The sequence below is a fragment of the Pogona vitticeps genome, chromosome 2 (assembly GCF_051106095.1).
Source record: "Pogona vitticeps strain Pit_001003342236 chromosome 2, PviZW2.1, whole genome shotgun sequence".
Taxonomy (NCBI): Eukaryota; Metazoa; Chordata; class Lepidosauria; order Squamata; family Agamidae; genus Pogona; species Pogona vitticeps.
The window spans coordinates 87,926,011-87,943,837 of record NC_135784.1 but is presented as its reverse complement, the minus strand read 5'-3'; the positions used below and the strand labels follow the sequence as shown (position 1 = coordinate 87,943,837).

The window sequence follows — 17,827 nt, the reverse complement described above, 5'->3', positions numbered from 1 at the left end:
GCAAACCAACTTTAGCACAAATAAAAGAGACTGGCGAAACATTAGGAAGAACAACCTTCAGAACATGGCCAAAGAGCCCGAAAAACACACAACAACTATTCTAACATCTGGCTTTGACAACATGGATTCTGTCAACAAAAGATCAGAAGTTTCATTTGTCATCAGCAACATGTTGAAGGAAACTAGATAGTGTTCACTTTTGCAGCCATGAAAATTGTATTAATCTTTGAGAAATATATGAAGAATTTGCATAGTCATTTGATTGACAGGGAATGTTGATACATACATTCTTATCTTAGATATTGTTCTTGTGGACCACAATTTATTTATTTATTTATTTATTTATTTATTTATTTATTTATTTATTTATTTATTTATTTATTTATTTATTTATTTATTTATTTATTTATTTATTTATTTATTTATTCTATTTATATCCCGCCTATCTGGTCGTTATGACCACTCTATATATGGTCAGCATACTCTGAAGACTCAATCCCACATGGTCCAGAGTGAACTCCACTTGCTCCTCACTGAAAGACTAGTTGCCAACTTTACTTGTATTCTGGGCTCTAAACAAAAAGGAAGCTGTAAAATTATTGCTACTCAAGACCTTTGTACTCCCTTAGTTCCACACCCAAATGTTACTATGGACTCTTTCATCATAAAATCTGCAGAAACATTTGAGCTGTGTGTGTCTACATATATCAATATGCGAGGAAGGCATGAAAAGACATACTGCGCCTACCAGCACAATCCAAGACTCACCTACAGCCTGGGCAATTGCAGTCACCTTGGACAAACCCCATTAAGAGGATCATGAAGGCCCTTGGAGGTTTCCTGCTCCTCACTCTGATGATGTTCTTCCTCTACTCAGGTGAGCTGCATTTCCCATGGCAAGGTTCCCCTTTTTGAACAGATTTGCTTTTTACAACTCGATTCCCATTATACACTTAATCTCAGAAAGGAATGACAATAATCTCTAGACATTCTCAAGGCCTTTTCTATATGAAACGTTTCAAAGGTTTCCATACAAATATCTGAATTAATTACTGGAAGACAATTGTCCGAATGGGTTGCCTCTGTCACATGGAGATACTTTGTATCTGTGCAGTCCATTCTTCAGTGTTCTTGCCGCTCTCTATGCTGTGAGCACGATCCTCTTAAAGCCAGCACTGACCTTTCCTTTCTTGATAGCCTCCACATGGTAACTGTGGTGTCCTAGGTTTCCCTAAGGAGAACCCGGCACTCGGTCAGAGAGTTTGACAGGCCACTTACCTACCACCTTTGTCCAAGACCTCAGCAGTGCATAGAGTAAGCCCTTTCAACAAGTCTGACCTTAAAAGAACACTTTACTCTTAACCAGTACTTTGCAAGCCCAGACACATGGGCTTTGTGATTCCTTAGAACTCACAACAGCTCAGTTAGGTAGGACTCTTAAAGATAGCTAGTTTGTGGCCCACTCCACACCCTGGATTTAGCCAGACCCTGCTGTTTAAGAGACCAGTCCTTTTGTAGAATTTTTATAATTAATTTTTATTAGAAAAATAGAGCTTCATAGAATCACTTTATATCGCACAAGCTTTAGCATAAAGAATATATTCAAAGATTATTACAGTTAAATAAAATAACTATTTCCCATTAAAATAATAAACACTACTAAGCTGAACTAAGCTATAGTGGGTTAGCTCCACCTACTTCTTTCTCTTTACTTACATCATCTCTCAATCAAGCTCCTTTCTCTCCCATCATCATGGAATCGAAATCCAGAACAGAACAACACTCAAATCTCCATTCACATAACCTATCATCCATTTTCTATATTCTCTAACTCCTCCCTCCTTTTTGACAATTCTGGCCGTTAACCAATTAGCCTCAAGGGGCTGTAACTCCTCCCTCCTCCCTTAATTCCCATGGAAGTCCTGGTGTTTTATTTCTTCAACAATTAACTCGGAATGTTGAGTCTTCCACGGGCCTCTTGGTTTGGCCTTCGGGCTTATCTCGAGCCACACTGTAACAGTCTTCAGAAAAACATTATCAAAGCACTTAGAAAAACACATTCCAATGTCTCTCAAATCATCTTCACACAGAACATGTTTGACTCCATCTTACATTTCTCTGACTACATATCCCATCATCATGACAGCAACTATAACCTGTTAAGGGAGACCAAGTGGACTTTGGAGCATGCATCATACAGCTAAAAGTTCCACTGATCTATGGGATTGGCTTCCAAGTAGATTTTCAATCAGTGGCATGCTTATTTTGACTTGCCTATTGATGAAAGAATTATCCAGAGATCTGTCTCTCTGTCACCTGCCAGTCACTAACTGTAAACAGCTATTACAGTCCAAAAGAGGAAAGAGAGGCAAAAGAAATGGTAGATGAAATTCTGAATTTCTATGAGCTGCTGGGGTGATTTTAATTCCTTTTCCATTTTCACCCTTCCGTTCCCACCACCTTTCCTTCTGAATCATACTAATAGGAAGGGAGTAAACTATGTACACTTCAGGTTTACATCCTTGCAGGAAATCCATCTTTGCTTACAAACCTCACTGGAACATAATGGAGAGGGCTTTCTGGTAAATGGCACTGTACTTTGCTTGCCATCTTGAGAACAGTAGGATGACCAGACCATAAGATGCCTTTTAGGTTTCAGCCTAAGCTGCAGGCTGGTGAACCTCACTGTGACTCTCAGTCTAAAGTCATTTTCTTGTATTGAAACGAATGTCTCCCATTGAACTCTTATGGATTTACTATAGTTACACATAGGATGTTTTGTTTTCAGATGCTGCTGTTGAAATGAGAGATCTAACAGTGAGTATTCATTATGTATTCTTAGCTTAGAGCTAACTTTTGTACTTCTGACCCTTCTAAATTAGAACAGAAATGGTTAAAACTAACTAATTGCATGTATTGGTTGAAATCCTGTTGCCAGGACTTAAGTAAGGCAACAGTTTCATGTTGATGTAAAACAGCATAGGGGACAAAAGAGGTCCCTGAAGGACCCCACAGGCAAACCCCACACCACCTTCTGAGTTCTCCCTTCCAAGAAGGACCAGTGCCCTTGTAGAACAGGGCCTCCACCCGAGGGAGACATCCCTCCCACCCGAGGGAGACATGGCCCAGGAGGATACCATGGCCAATTACTGCAACATGTCATGATGGTATCTCAACAAGGGACAGAACTGCTAGTTTTATGGTGCAATTGTGTGATGGTATCTTTTACTTAAAGATATGGGTCTGTCTGCTTAACTCAGTGGAAATGACTCAGCTGTCATAGGATGATGTTCTGAAACTCAACTATTTAATTATTTCTGAGAAATGGTAACGTGAAGTCTTTTTTTTTTTAAATGTAACCGTAATTTTAACTATGTTCTGAAGTTCTTTATCCAAGAACTGGGTTTCCTGCATTCAGAGTGATCTTTTACCACTGTAATACTAATCACAATTAAGGCTGAGCTAGCATGGTGACGGAGAATGTTAATGCTTTCCAGCTACTTTCTGATCAAGAAAAAACTAATCCCACTTGCATTGGCTTTGTCTATAGGTCTATTGTCGTGGGTATCCAAGACAAATATGTACTATGGAGCATGAAGCTCATTGTGGTTCCGATAACAGAATATACAGCAATAAGTGTATGTTCTGCAACGCATATGTGTGAGTACATATTTCATTCACAAGGTGCATCTGAAAAGAGGAAATACCATATTTTTCTGCATATAAAACAACAATTTTTCCTTAAATAATTAGACAACAAATTGAGGGCTGTTTTATAAATGGAAGGCAGCCGCTTTTCTGTGTCTTTTGCGAAGCCACAGGGCTTAGCAAAAAGGGAGGGAAGGCTCCCTTCGGATAAAGCAGCTGTTTGGGGTTAGAAAAGGGGGGTTCGTCTTATACATTGGGTCATCTTATAAACAGAAAAATGCGGTAACACTGCACTGTATACTGACTATTTAAAAGAAATGTTACAATTGATCCCAGTTTTAAGAATGTTTACTTTGAAAGAATGTCATGATCAATGAAGCTCAGAAGCATGTGTTGTGTCTGTGTGTGGGGTGTCTTTCCACCTTTTGGTGCCACCAGGAAACATATCAGTAGTGAAAAAATTGAACAGATTTCACCTTGCCTTGTTCAGAAGGTAATCCAAAATGGTGAACAGCCTGGGTCCAACTGAAGATGAACCAAGTCCAAACCACTTTCAGCCTAGTGATGCTGGAGATTACCTAGGCTTACCCTTCCACAAGTCTCACTGTTTGCCAGTATTGCAGCTGTATCCCTGAATTTGAGAAAGTTTAGATCTAGAGGGCCTCTGTTCTTCCCTCTAGTTACAAGTTAGTTACAAGCCATGATGAGGATGTATAATCTCCAGGCTTAGAAGGAAGGTACCACAAAATGCCAGATGCAGGGGAGGGGTATCAGGAGACAGGTCTCTAGTTGTCTCATGTGCTCCCAGAGGCATCTGGTGGGGCCCCTGTGAGATACAGGAAGCTGGACTAGATGGGCCCTTGGCCTGATCCAACAGGGCTCTTCTTATGTTCTTATGTAGCTGAATTTAGGCATCAGAGCAGGTCTGCCACCAGATCACTTTACTGACTCTACACAGATGGCTGAGATCAGGTGGCAAAAGAGGTTTGTGCCTAATGCCAAGTTTTCCTACTCTAACACTGCCATGTAAAGTTTTCTTTCTGTTTACTGAATAATGTGAACATTTGCAATTTCTAGATTCTCATACTGAGTTCCTTTCTTGACTTTCTCTCACCAGTGATAGTGGAAGAAGACTTAGACTGAAAGACTTGAGAGACTGCTGATAATCTGAAGCTGCACAAGAATAAGAATGTTTATGATAAAGAAGAGCCATCCCTCTTTATCTCTTGCTTACAGAATCACTTCTTTCTCTTGTTAACTGATGTGAATCTTGCAGCATTTTTATTTAATTTATCAATTAATGATCTAAACTGTATTATCTATCTGGGATAAAATACATTTCATACATTAACACATATATTCAAGATTATTTCTTCCTTTTTTGACATGCAGCATAAAAACATTGACTTTCAGTGTGAGTATCTCATCAGACAGAGTAAGGAAGCAGGCTTAAGGTAAAAGACATTTACCTCTCCATACACATTCTCTGAAGTACAGGTGGGCACAAACCAAAAAATGAACCAGGAAGGTCAAGGAAAATCACTGGTTTGGTTGGTTCAGATTCCTCCAAACCGGAGAACCTGAACTGACATGAACCACAAGCTTTTAAGCATTTCCCCGAACCTCCTGGTTCGTTCCTGCCACCCCCACAGCCTGCCCCAGCCGTCTTCCCACTGCCCCATCACCTCCCTACCTTTTGGTGCCATTTCTTCTTCCTCCTCCTCCTCCTTCACTGCTGCCATCTTGAGAGCCTGACTGGCTCCTGAGGCTGGCTGTCTCTAAGAAAAGAAAGAAAGAAAGAAAAAAGCCTGGCTAATATTATGATTATTATTTTTAGAGACAGCTTGGCTCCCTCCGCACATGCGCACCCGCCATTCACCACAAACCACAAATTTCCGAACTTTTCCTAAAAGGGCCATGAATCAGTTTGTTGGTTTGTTTGGGATTAAAAAAGAAGAAGAAGAAGACAGGCCGGTGGCTGCCTCTAAAAAGAAAAAGAAAAAAGTGCAATTGGTTCAGTTGATCCAACCCTTAGCTGAAGCACCTGGGTCTTTAAAAACTAAAGGGTGAAGTTGCACAACTGAGAAGTGGAGCCCCACCCAGCAGGGTTGAAAATTAGTAAGTACGTTGGTGGTGACCCAAAGTAGCTTACAAAAGAGTGTTTTAATCCACAAATACATACTAATTAAGATGTAACACTACAACACACCAATATTTTCAAAAATTATTTAAAAACTATAACCAGATTTTTTTTAAAAAAATCCACAGCCCTCATCCCAGTTGCCTACTGACTACCCAAAATTCTCTAAAGAAATAGGTTTCCAATTGCCAGCAGAAGGAAAGGGGGTAGGCAGTCAAATCTCATAAGGAAAGGCATTCAGAATATCTGGGTGCAGCCACAGGAAAACTCCTCTCTCAAGCCCTCACTAAATGTGCTCGCAAAAGTGGTAAGTCTTTTTCTTTATTACAAGGGTGGGTGATGTCAGTGTGCTTAGGAACCACATGCATGCCCTCAGACCTCTACTGTGGGCTGCACCAGGCCTAGAAATGGTGAGATAGATAAGCAAGAAAAGAGAAGCACCTGGACTGGCATGTTCTATTTTTATTTGGAGATGAAGGATCCCTTCCAAAGCCCCTAAGCTTGAGGGTCTTGGGAAGGTAAAACTTCATTTGATGTCATGTATATTTCTAGAGGATTTTTAAAATGACAGACAGACAGGAAGGAGTCCCCCTGTCACAATCATATCTGTTAGGTTTAGAGTATTACAGTTATATGGGGCACCAAGTAGGATCTATCAAGGGAATGTATCAAGCAGGCTTTAGTTCCAAAATGGAAGAAATCCATTCCTTTGAAGTCTGCCACAGATGTGATCATCCAGGACCGAGCACAGCAGATGGAATGCTGGGTGCAGCACTACTCTGAGCTATATTCTAGAGAGAATGTAGTAACTGAAGAGGTACTAAATAACATTGAGTGCCTGCCTGTCTTGGAAGAGCTGGACAGTGAACCAAATTTTGCAGAATTAAAAGCGGCCTTAGATTCCCTCACCTCCGTCAAGGCACCTGGAAATGATAACATCCCTGTTGAAGTGTCGAAGTGCCGTAAAGAGACCATAACCACCGAACTGTATGAAATCTCTTGTCTTTACTGGAGCGAAGGTGGAGTACCACAGGACATGAAGGATGCAAATATTGCCACATTGTATAAGAACAAAGGAGACAGGGGAGACTGCAATAAGTACCATGGCATCTCTCTTTTCAGTGTCGTAGGGAAGCTGATTGTTGTGCTGAAGAGGCTCCAGGTGCTTGCAGACAGAGTCTATCCAGAGTCACAGTGTGATTTCGAACTAATAATCCACTACTTACATGGTATTTTCCCTCAGACGGGGAACAATGACAGCCACTCTTTGCAGCCTTCATAGATCTTACGAAGGCCTTTGATTTGGTTAGCAGGGATGGCCTTTTTAAAATCCTTCCCAAGATTGGATGTTCACTTTGACTCCTTAACACATCAGGTCCTTTCCTGAGGAAATGAAAGGCACTGTAATTTTTGATGGCTCAACGTCAGATCCCTTTGACATCCGAAGTGGAGTGAAACAGGGCTGTGTCCTCGCGCCAATCCTGTTTGGGGCCTTTTTTGCTGTCATGCTGAAGCATGCTTTTGGAACCACATCAGAAGATGTCTATCTCTGGACTAGATCAGATGGAAAGCTCTTTAATCTCTCTAGATTGAGAGAGAAGACCAAAGTCCAGCTAAAATGCATGCAGGACTTCCTCTTCATCAATGAGGCAGCAGTTGCCCATTCTGCTGAAGACCTCCAACAACTCATGAATCATTTTAGTAAGACCTGCCAAGATTTTGCATTAACAGTCAGCCTGAAGAAAACACAAGTCATGGGCCAGGGCATGGACTCACCTCCCTCTATTACCATCTCTACACAAGAACTAGAGGTTGTTCTTGACTTCATGTACCTTGGCTCAACAATCTCTGACACTCTCTCCCTAGATGTCGAGCTAGATAAATGCATTGGCAAGGCAGCTACCATGTTCTCTAGATTCACAAAGAGAGTATGACTTAATAAGAAGCTGATGGCACATACCAAGATCCAGGTCTATACAGCCTGTATCCTGAGCACACTCCTGTACTGCAATGAGTCCTGGACCCTTTGTGCACGGCAGAAGAGGAAGCTGAACATGTTTCATATGTATTGTTTCCGATGCATTTTTGATATCACTTGGCAGGACAAAATTCCAAATAGAGTAGTCCTAGAATGAGCTGGAATTTTTAGCATGTATACATTACCGAAACAGCAATGTCTACGTTGGCTTGGGCATGTCGTGAGAATGGCTGATGGTCAGATTCCAAAAGATCTCCTGTATGGAGAATTAGGGCAGGGAAATTGCCCCAGAGGGAGACCGCAGCTGCAATACAAGGATATCTGCAAGTGGGATCTGAAGACCTTAAGAATGGACCTCAAGAGATGGGAAACCTTGACATCTGACTGATCAGCCTGGAGGCAGGTGGTGCAGCATGGCCTCTCCTAATTTGAAGACACTTGTTCAGAGGCAAAGAGGCAGCCCCCAAACCAGCAAAATCAGGGATCTGGACAGGAGACAGATTGTATTTGTCTTCAGCGTGGAAGGGATTGTCACTCTTGAATTGGCCTTCTCAGCCACACTAGAGGCTTTTCCAAGACCTATTCGGACCAGGTTGCCATAGTCTCTTGAGACTGAAGGATGCCTACACTTCAAGTAGGATCTCCATGTCATCGAAGCTAATGGGTCTAAGTACTTTGCTGAGAGCTTGGGGGGTTGGTGGTGTAGAACATCTTCTACTATCAAAAGCTCCATGTTCTTGCTAAATCCAAGGAAAATGTTGTATTCAAGCCAGAAAATACCTCAGAAAAAACCTGTAATTTGAGCTGAAAGCCCATCAGAGAGGTGACTAAGGCAACTTTTCTGGTTAATGAATTCATACTTCAAAGGAATCCTGTGTTTAACTTTTAACGACCAAAGAATTATGTTTGCACATTCTCAGAGTGAAATAAGCTCTTGTTGTAATATGGGACCTTTTTATTAGTTAAAGATTACCCTTGTTGCTCTATGTTCATTGCTAACATATCCTTTCGATATGTTTTAAATGTTTTGATATTTTAATTTGTTTTATATGGCCATTTTAATTATTAGTTGTTGAAGAATTTTAAATTGTTATTTATATGCTGTTTTTAATTCTTGTTCTTTTAAACGATTTGTGAGCCACCTTGAGTCCCGCTGTTGGGAGAAAGGCAGCACAGATATTGATGCAATAGTAGGAGACAAGCTTCAATAAATTAAATTAAATTAAATGAATATTTTTCTGCTCTTGGTTGTGAAATATTTCTGAAGTCTGCTGCTGGCCTCAGACACCTGGGACTCCAGTAAACAAGAATCTGGAGTAAGAATTGTCCCACCACCAAGAAGACAGCTATATCTCTCTCCAGATCTCCCTTGAACTTCCACTTGCTCTGCCAATATTTATTGTCCTGGGGTGGAGAAACTCTTAATCCAGGGCATCCTGGAATCCCAGGCTAGATCAATGAATAAATCTATTACAAACATATTTTAGAAGCTAGTTTCAAAATTCTGAGCACAATTGCCTGGGGCATTCTAATTAAGAATAGCTCACAGTTGCTAATTCTGTTGAGTTTAAATCCCTTATTCTTTGCCCTTCCTTATCTCAGCAGATTTAGTGATTTGGTTCTATTAAAATCAAGTTTAGCATGTTTTGAAATGCTATAAAAAAGAGTGTAAGCATGGTTTAACATGAGGTGTAATCAGTTTTTTTACTCCTCTGCCAGAGGTCCATTTATTTTCATGTGGATGTGTAATTGATTCATTTAAATTAATTCATCCTATGTGAATGCCTCTGTCCATGTTAATTTTTAAGTAGTTCTCCCACTGGTTGGCTCTCACAGCCACAGCCCTGATGTTGTTTTATTTTTATTTTCAAATTCCTCCCATCTGAGACAGTGCTATACCAGATAGCTACAATAAAAAAAATTAACAATGAAACCAGAGGTTTGCTCTGTTTTCTGTAGGGCCCACTAGTCATCTGTTTGATGGCATGTCAAGAGCTGTTCAGCAGCCAGACAGGTGCTTTCCAGCTCCCTGCAGCAGTTCTCTTACCCCGGCTTAGAGCCAGTCTCAGAGGGAAAGTTGGAACAGCCACATTTTGGCCAAAGAATCAGGAGTGTTAAAGAGGGCTCCTCTCTTGGGCCTGGCAAAAGTTCCTCTCTCTTTTTTGGCTTGGCTGCCTCCTCTTTGGAGCTCAAGACTTGGGAAACCACTGACCTGGCTGGGAGGAAGGGAGGAAGAAAGAGGAAGTGGTGTTGGGGTTATGGTGTTTTGCCTGCCTGTCTTCCTGCTGCCAGTTCTGGGGTTTGAGTGCTGGCTCAGTCAAGAGACTCCTCCTTGGGTTAATCTTGCCTTATCCATCCCTCCACCCCACTACCTGGGACTGGAAGAAGTTATGAATGAATGAACAAAGGGATTCCTAAATACTTAACAGCTGGGCTTCTTCTCCACCCTCCCACTTTTAATTTAATGTATTTTTTTCCTAGAGCACCACAACATGGATTAACAGTGCCGTGACCCAGATTCACCGTGATTAAAATGCCGCATGACTGCCACATGACTTAAAACCAATGTAATTAACACCAGTACCCTATGTCAGTTTCTCTGCTCAAATTGGGACTAGCAGTAGGGTACTGGGGTGAGTGTTTTAATTCACTCTTAGTTGCACTTACAAAAATCATGATGGAGGTATCAAAGAGTTGCTTAGTGCAGGGCTCTGCAAACATTTTAGAGTCAGTGATCACATATCCGCATGTGGAAGAAGTCAGGAGCTGCATGCTGCCAAGCAAGAATGAAGCCCAAGTCAAGAATTAACATACCAGACCCATAAAAATAAACTGACCCATAAATAAATAAACTTCTCCCCACCCAAGTGATCTTGATTAAAATTGTTATTTCCCTTGTGGAAAACATTTATAGTATCTTTGCTACATCAGGATTGTTTGGGGACAATGTTGAAAGTCTTGTCCACTCCTCCCCACACTGTTACAAATCCAGACCCAGATCCTTGACACAGGTAACAGATCCAAGATGACCATCCCTTCTCTACTATTTTGCTGATGGCCATTCCTCTGAAAAGTGAGGAAAGGGGAACGGATGGCTCCTGGGGCACCATTGATGGACTCAGGCTTCTTTTGTGCCTTAAAGGAATCAACTTGATTAGGGAGCTGCCAGTGTAACCAAGGGGCCTATCTTTTATCCTGGAGCTGCTCATTACAAGACTTGCCCAAGACAAAACATCAAGACATGACTCATAACCTTACACAATGAGTTGGGGGAAAAATAGAACATCACTATTCTTGCATAGATGTGTTCAAAATAGACTGTTTAGAAACATCTTAGGCCTTTTCACTATTATAGAATCTTTAATGGGCATGGCGACTGCTGAGAAATTCACAAAACCTTGATATTTGACAGTATCCTTCTTTTAGAAGCAGCTTTGGGTAAAGAAATGTTAACTATTTGTTGATCATCACAGATTCATCAATGGAGAGATGCAAAGGTTCATATTCTCCAAAGGAAGAGTCTGATTTCGACCCATGGCACAGGAAAGACCTGAAAAACAGGAGCTGCAGTGTCACATGTCCTGACGTACTGGAAAACATTTGAAACCACCAGGCTGATGGTAATTTCCCTTGCCAATTTGCAGGAAGTTACCACTTACAAAACTGCAGTGGATTCTATGGCAATTTGCAACAAGAGATGGATTTCCAAAAGATAACGCAAATGTTGCAAAAGCAGCATGCCCCTTTTGCACAACTCAGGAAGTCAGTCCTTAAAAATCACTCGTTGATGGTCAGAGTTCATAGCTGCCCAGGCGTTCTTGACTACAGTTCCCAGAAGTCTTCACTACCAGCTGTGCTATCTAGGCTTTCCAGGAGTTACAGTCAAAGCACACCTGGATTACCAAAAGGTTGGAAATCACTATGCTATAACAACAGACGTGCCTCAGTTGGGGGGCCATTTTTAAAGATTTGCCATGAGCCCAAGAGTGCATGGCTAAGGGAGTTAGGGCTAAAAGGTTTCATTTGGGCATTTGATTTTTGCAGATGGCATGCTGGGAACAGAATTGCTTCTCATGTCCTCTCCCTTCCAAGAGGACATAGGGGACTTTTATATATATTTAAATTGGTCTCTAGAATCCTCAAAGGGAGTTTTTGAATTAACCTTTTTTTTTAAAAAAAAGAAAAGAAATTAAATCCTTTTTTTCAATTAATAAGAACACACTGTAGTAAACTGTGCTGCAGACAACCACTTCATTTGTGCACAGTAAAAAGAAAATCGAATGCCCAAATGAAACCTTTTAGCCCTTACTCCCTTAGGCATGCACTCTTGGGCTCCTGGCAAATCTTAAAAAATGGCCCTGAGCCACACTAACACAGTGTTGCTCATCCCTGACCTATACTGGCTATCTTGTGGAAGGCACCCTTGAAGTCTGTGTTTTCTTTGACAACAATGGGACTGCCTGACCTCCTTATTCTCCAGGACCCAACATACTGTAGAACACACTCTTGCTCTAAAGTTCAGCAGATTGAAGATAACAGGGAGTTAAGGGATCATTTCATGTCACTTGACCAGTGAATTCCAGCTGAAGAGCAATGTAGAAATGCAAAAAACAGACAAGATCCCCCCTCTCTGTTTAGGTTTAGATGGTAGTGAGCTGGGCAATTTCAGGAGTGATCAATTAAGATGTCTTCCCTCTGGAGAATTAGGGATCTCAATATTTTCCTGAATTTCCAATCATGTTCTGGAGAAGGTTTAAGGACCTGAAGCTCCTAGTGTCCCCCTTCTCTGGATTAAGGCAGATGAAATTCCATTGTTCATCTTACTATGCCTAATGGAATGATGGAATTATACTGTCATGAGAAAGAAAGAAGATTCTTGGTAGATATGATAGAACAAGAGACAAGCACCCATTCTTTATCTCTCTGCATGGCTGCTTTACAAGCTTTGTAATTTACTTCTACTTGTGTACAATCATACAGTACCAGCACATGAACTGACAAGTGATGAATGGAGTTCTTGGAGATGGATACCCAGAGAGAGAGAGAGAGAGAGAGCGAGAGAGAGAGAGAGAGAGAGAATGAGAGAGAGCAGATCTATTAGAAACCTTTCGTAATTGCTGGGACGAATGCCACCTCTTTTAAAGGATGCTGTATTATGCTGTTCCTTAGGGGAAATCACTGGATATACCAATGTACCATTCTTCAGCAATATAGTCAAACAGGAGATACCATTCTAGCAATTAGCTTTCCTGGATCATATTGCTTCTTCTTCCCATGTTGCATCCTTTGTACAGATATGTAAACTGCAATTACAACACTCACCACATTCCACTGTAATGTCAAACGTCCATTTTCTTGAGGTAGGTAGGTTTCATAATCAGTGATTCAGGTACTTGCATATATATATGAAAGAGGCTTGGCTGAGATGTGAAACATTACCACCAACTGTCACTGGAAGCTGCAAAACGTCTCCTCAGAAGATTGCCAGCAGAGACTCAGTCAGGATAACACCCTCTCACACAAGCATGAAAGTGGCATATATTCTCCTGGCCCTGACCCTGTTTGTCTTGTACTCAGGTGAGTCCATGTTTCGGTTCTTCATCCCACATATTAAAACAATAATCCATGATCCTTCTAAGACAGTGGTGGGCAACCTGTGCCATTAGACAGCAAGACTCAGGAGGCCCCATCATCCCTGCCAATCCTGGTTATGGCTGATGGAACTGCAGTTCAACAATATTTAGAGGGCTGCATGTTGTGCACCCCTTTTCTAAGGGATTCCTCATGCAAAATGAGGCCAAGTATTGAGAACCATAGTGAATGCAGAGGCTTTCAAACATTAACACCCTCTTCTGCCTGCACCAATCACAATGGTTTTGGATAGCCATCCCACATGGTTGCCACAACATTCAGATTGTCCTTGGGTAGAATTAGATACTGTACTTAGGTGGAGGTTAATCTAAGGAGCAGTCCCTGATTTCAGACAGAGGAGAGTGCAACATCTTTAAAAAGTAGATTAGTATTATCAATAGATTGAAGATTTTCACTGACTTTGATGGATTCTTTTTGTTTTTATTTTTTAAATGTATATTTTATTCCTTTTTATAGAGATAGGGGTTACGGTACAAATAGGGGGCCAGGTAAGAAGGGGGAAAAAGTAAGAAAGCATAAAATTCCAGACAGTGAAAAGTATTCTTACATCTGCTTATACAATTGTACAGTATTAAAGATGGAAATCATACGAAGAGTAAAAAAAAAACTATTTTCCATAATATTTATCATTACTAATCTTCCATTTTTTGGACCTTCTTTTTCTTTTTATCTTTAAGCTTACTAGTTTTATAGGTTTAATGTTATTCTGCCATTTCATATCCATTATTCCAAATCACTGCCACAACCATTAGTTTGTGTTCATTTTATCATGTATTACTTCACCCAAAAATGCCTTCTTACATTTAACAACATTTATCTCCACTGCTCTATCTGCATATTCTAATCAATATTTTCTGCCCCTCTTATCATGTTGTCTTTCTTTTTCCATCTTATGGACCACTCATCCATTCTCAAGAGCTTCATCCACTTCATATATTGTCTCCTTTGCCTCATCTGCCACAGCATGAGTCCCATCATCTCGATTCTTCTCCCTTTCATATCGAAGCTCATAGTAAACTTTGCTATTTGCTGCACTTCTGCTGTTGACATCTCCATAACGGGGACTGACAAATTGGCTCTCTGCTGCATTGTATCGTCACCTTCTTCTTCTAGAACCTTCTGGGGTTTAAGAATAAAATTGTCTGCCTCTGTGTGTAGTTTTAAAAGATTGAATCCCTGTTGTAGTTTCATTTCTTTCTCCATCTTCACTGTAAATTCCATTTGTGTCCCTGTGTCTTTAATTTGTTCAAATAGCTGTTCCATCTCTGTTTTCATCTGGTGCAGTCCATTAAGTATCTGGATGTCTTTCTAGCAGGTAGTGACCACAGTAGTTACTCACAATAGTAGCTTGGGGCAGAAGGTTGGCAGGAGGAAGGGCTTTTCCCAAGACTGTTTCTGGCTGCTTCACAGATTTCAATCCATCAGTAGTTTATAGTTATATTGTCCTGTGGGCTTGTTTTTTTTATTGCCGCAATAGAAGCAAAACTGTTTTTTATCCCTCCCTCTTCCTTTCTTTCAGCCAAGCATCAGATCAAGGCATGGGAATGGTTGCCAGTCTGTCCAGATATAAGTCTAGTCATTTTCTCTTGTAGATTACACCCAGTCTCTTCATTGTATTAGGTCCTTAGCAGTTCCATGTATAAATCCTGCTGTACTTTTCCGCTCTCTGTCTTGGGACATTCCCAGCTCTGTGGCAAAGATGATGCCCACTCAGTTCTGCTTCCCGATTGCAACTTCGAAAAGAGGCCAATCCAGGAAACTCCTGGGCCACCTCCCTTCTCAGTCAGATTCTGTTGCTTCAGACTTTCACTTCTCCTAGCAGAAGTCCTCCCCCTCCCCAAGTTTGGAGAGGTCGAAACTGAATTGTATCGGTCAGTTTCAGGACTTGCTGCAACAAAGCCCCACCCTAATTGATTCTTTTAAAATGTCCTGTCAATAAACAGCATTTAACTTAATTTTGTATATTGTGAAACATAACTATGTGTTCTCTGAAGGAAGTATTACATAAAATGTGTTTCATTTTTCTGTGATGAAGAGAATGTTCTCCAATGGGCTATTATTTGGTATGCAAGGCTGAGTTACACCTTTGACACATTTCTTGTTTTTATTCTAGCTCCTGTCATCAAAGCCAAAAGGGTGAGTACCAGTGATGTCTTCTTATTCCAGTGCTTCTCACACTAAAGTTTTTAAATATATGTTTTCCTTGCCAGAAAGTCCTGATACTTGGTACCTCATAATCTTTTATCTAAATCACTGAGGCTTCATATCATTTACTTTGTGACAATAAAATAAGTCTTGCAACCCAAAGCCAAAGAAGACTAAGGGCTTGTTTACATTTACATTTGTCTCACAATAAGCTCCATTCTAAATTGAACCAATCTTGTGGTAATCACATAGTATTTGGATTTGTGTGTGGCACTCACACAGTATTTGGGTTTTCCCTCTTGAGAAAATGTCTAATCTTTTTTAAAGCTGCTTTGTCTCTCAGTTGAGGGGATACACTGCCTTTTAGAATCATTGCATTTGACAGTGTTGTCCTGTGTCTTCCCACTTTGTTCTCATGATGTCCATTCACCCCTGCTGCTGTGGAAAGGGAGAGGGGGAGGGGGAGGAGAGGGAGAGAAAAGGGAAAATATCCTACAACAGGAGTGGGGAGTGGTTGTAAAAGAAGGACAGGCGGTGTTCTTCCCTTCCCTTTCAGACTCCCTGCTTTCTTTCCATGGCTTGTGGCTCTTGTTGCTGGTGCTGCCACTCCCACCACCTCCACTGGTTACCCAAAAGCACAATCTGCAGCAACAAAGGGGTTTGCGTATGTGGAAACAACTGAAATAAATCAGGCGGAATGGTATTTTATGTTGCTTTTCAATCAGAAGACACACTTCCCATGCAAAATAATTCATGCTTCCATTTATGTCATAGAGAAACCTTATTTTAAACTATTTTTTAAAAAGGAGAATGTGATACTGCAGCAGTTCTTATTGTCAGTAGAATCAAGCCCTAGTTGGCCCTTAAAATGGTGTTGTTTTCTTTTCAGGTTAATTGTTTTCGCAAGCCGGAAACTGTGTGCACAAAGGAGTATAATCCCCACTGTGGTTCTGATGGTCAGACTTATGATAACAAGTGTTTTTTCTGTAATGCATATATGTGAGTATAACTTTCACTTATCATGCACCTTCAGAAAAGTTTCTCTACACAACCCCTTATCTTGCAGTCTACTTTACATTTCAGTTAGGTTGTGCTATTCTCCCTGCAAATATACTTATGATGGCAACAAGCTATCAGTCATAAGAATTGGAATGTTTTGTGTTCTTGTTTTTCTTTTTGCCAACACAGCTTATCATAGGCATCCTTCAGTCTCGAGACACTATGGTAACATGCTCTGTATGGAGGACTTCGCTGCTGTATGCGAAGCTGGAGTGTCCTCTCCAGAGCACAAAGCCTGGGTAAAATAATATGGAGGATAGGCTGTTACCTAAGCAGCAAATTCCCCTCTTCACAATGCTGAAATAGTCCAATGGAAAGGCAAGAGGCAATACAACTGGTTCCAGCAATGTCACAGGAGTTGCCAGACCAAGAACTGCCACTGGGACTCCAGCTCCAGATTTTGCCTTGAGGTTTACTCCTGAAGCCTTTTTCATCAGTAGATATAGCCACAAGGCAGTGGAGGTTTGAAATCAGAGTTTTCCTTCTCCTAGATGGGCTGCCTTCCCAGGCTGACGAGCCCCACCTACCTGGGCCAACTCAGCTAGAGAGTTGGCAATTAAAAAACAAAACAAAACAAAACCCCACTGCACACACAGATATTTTTAGTTAACACCCTTCACTTAATAATAGAACTGCAGAGCTGGAAGGGACCCTATGGACCATTGAGTCCAGCCCCTGTCAACGAGGCACAGTGGGGAATTGAACTTCCAACCTCTGGCTCTGCAGCCAGAGACCTAAGCCACTGAGCTATCCAGCAGTTCTAAACCTGTTGACATAAGGAAATCTACAACATCTGGATTTTCATTCTGTTTTTTGTTTTTCTCTCACCAGAGCAAGTGGAAGAACACTTAGACTGAAGTACCATGGAAAATGCCGTTAAATATGAAGATGCATAGGACTAAAACCCGGAATAGCCGGCTCACTTGATGTTTCAGCCAAAGCCTCGCAACAAGGAAATCCTTCGGGTTCTGCTTTGTTTTCCAGTGCATATCTTCAAAATGTCTTATTTTCATTGGCTAAAAGCCTATCAGTGTGAAGGGTTTGTGTAACTTCACATAGCTAATTAGAGTTAATTGGTGAGATACTGAGACATATCTTGGGTGTATGTCTGGTCAAATGAGCAACAGTGCAGATCTTCTTCAAACACCAATAGGACTCTGTCCATTTATTAATAAAGCAAGCTAAGCATCCTGCTCTACCATGAA

The 17,827-nt window shown here is 41.0% G+C and overlaps 1 protein-coding gene across 1 annotated transcript; it reads left to right on the top strand.

The window, feature by feature from the left end:
- Nucleotides 1–11,825: 11,825 nt before the first annotated feature.
- LOC110077997 (serine protease inhibitor Kazal-type 6) lies at nt 11,826–17,827 on the top strand. Its single transcript, XM_020791672.3, has 4 exons — nt 11,826–13,343; nt 15,532–15,554; nt 16,453–16,562; nt 17,454–17,827. The coding sequence occupies exons 1-4, from the start codon at nt 13,172–13,174 to the stop codon at nt 17,500–17,502; spliced, it is 354 nt and encodes a 117-aa protein (XP_020647331.3). The 5' UTR covers nt 11,826–13,171; the 3' UTR covers nt 17,503–17,827.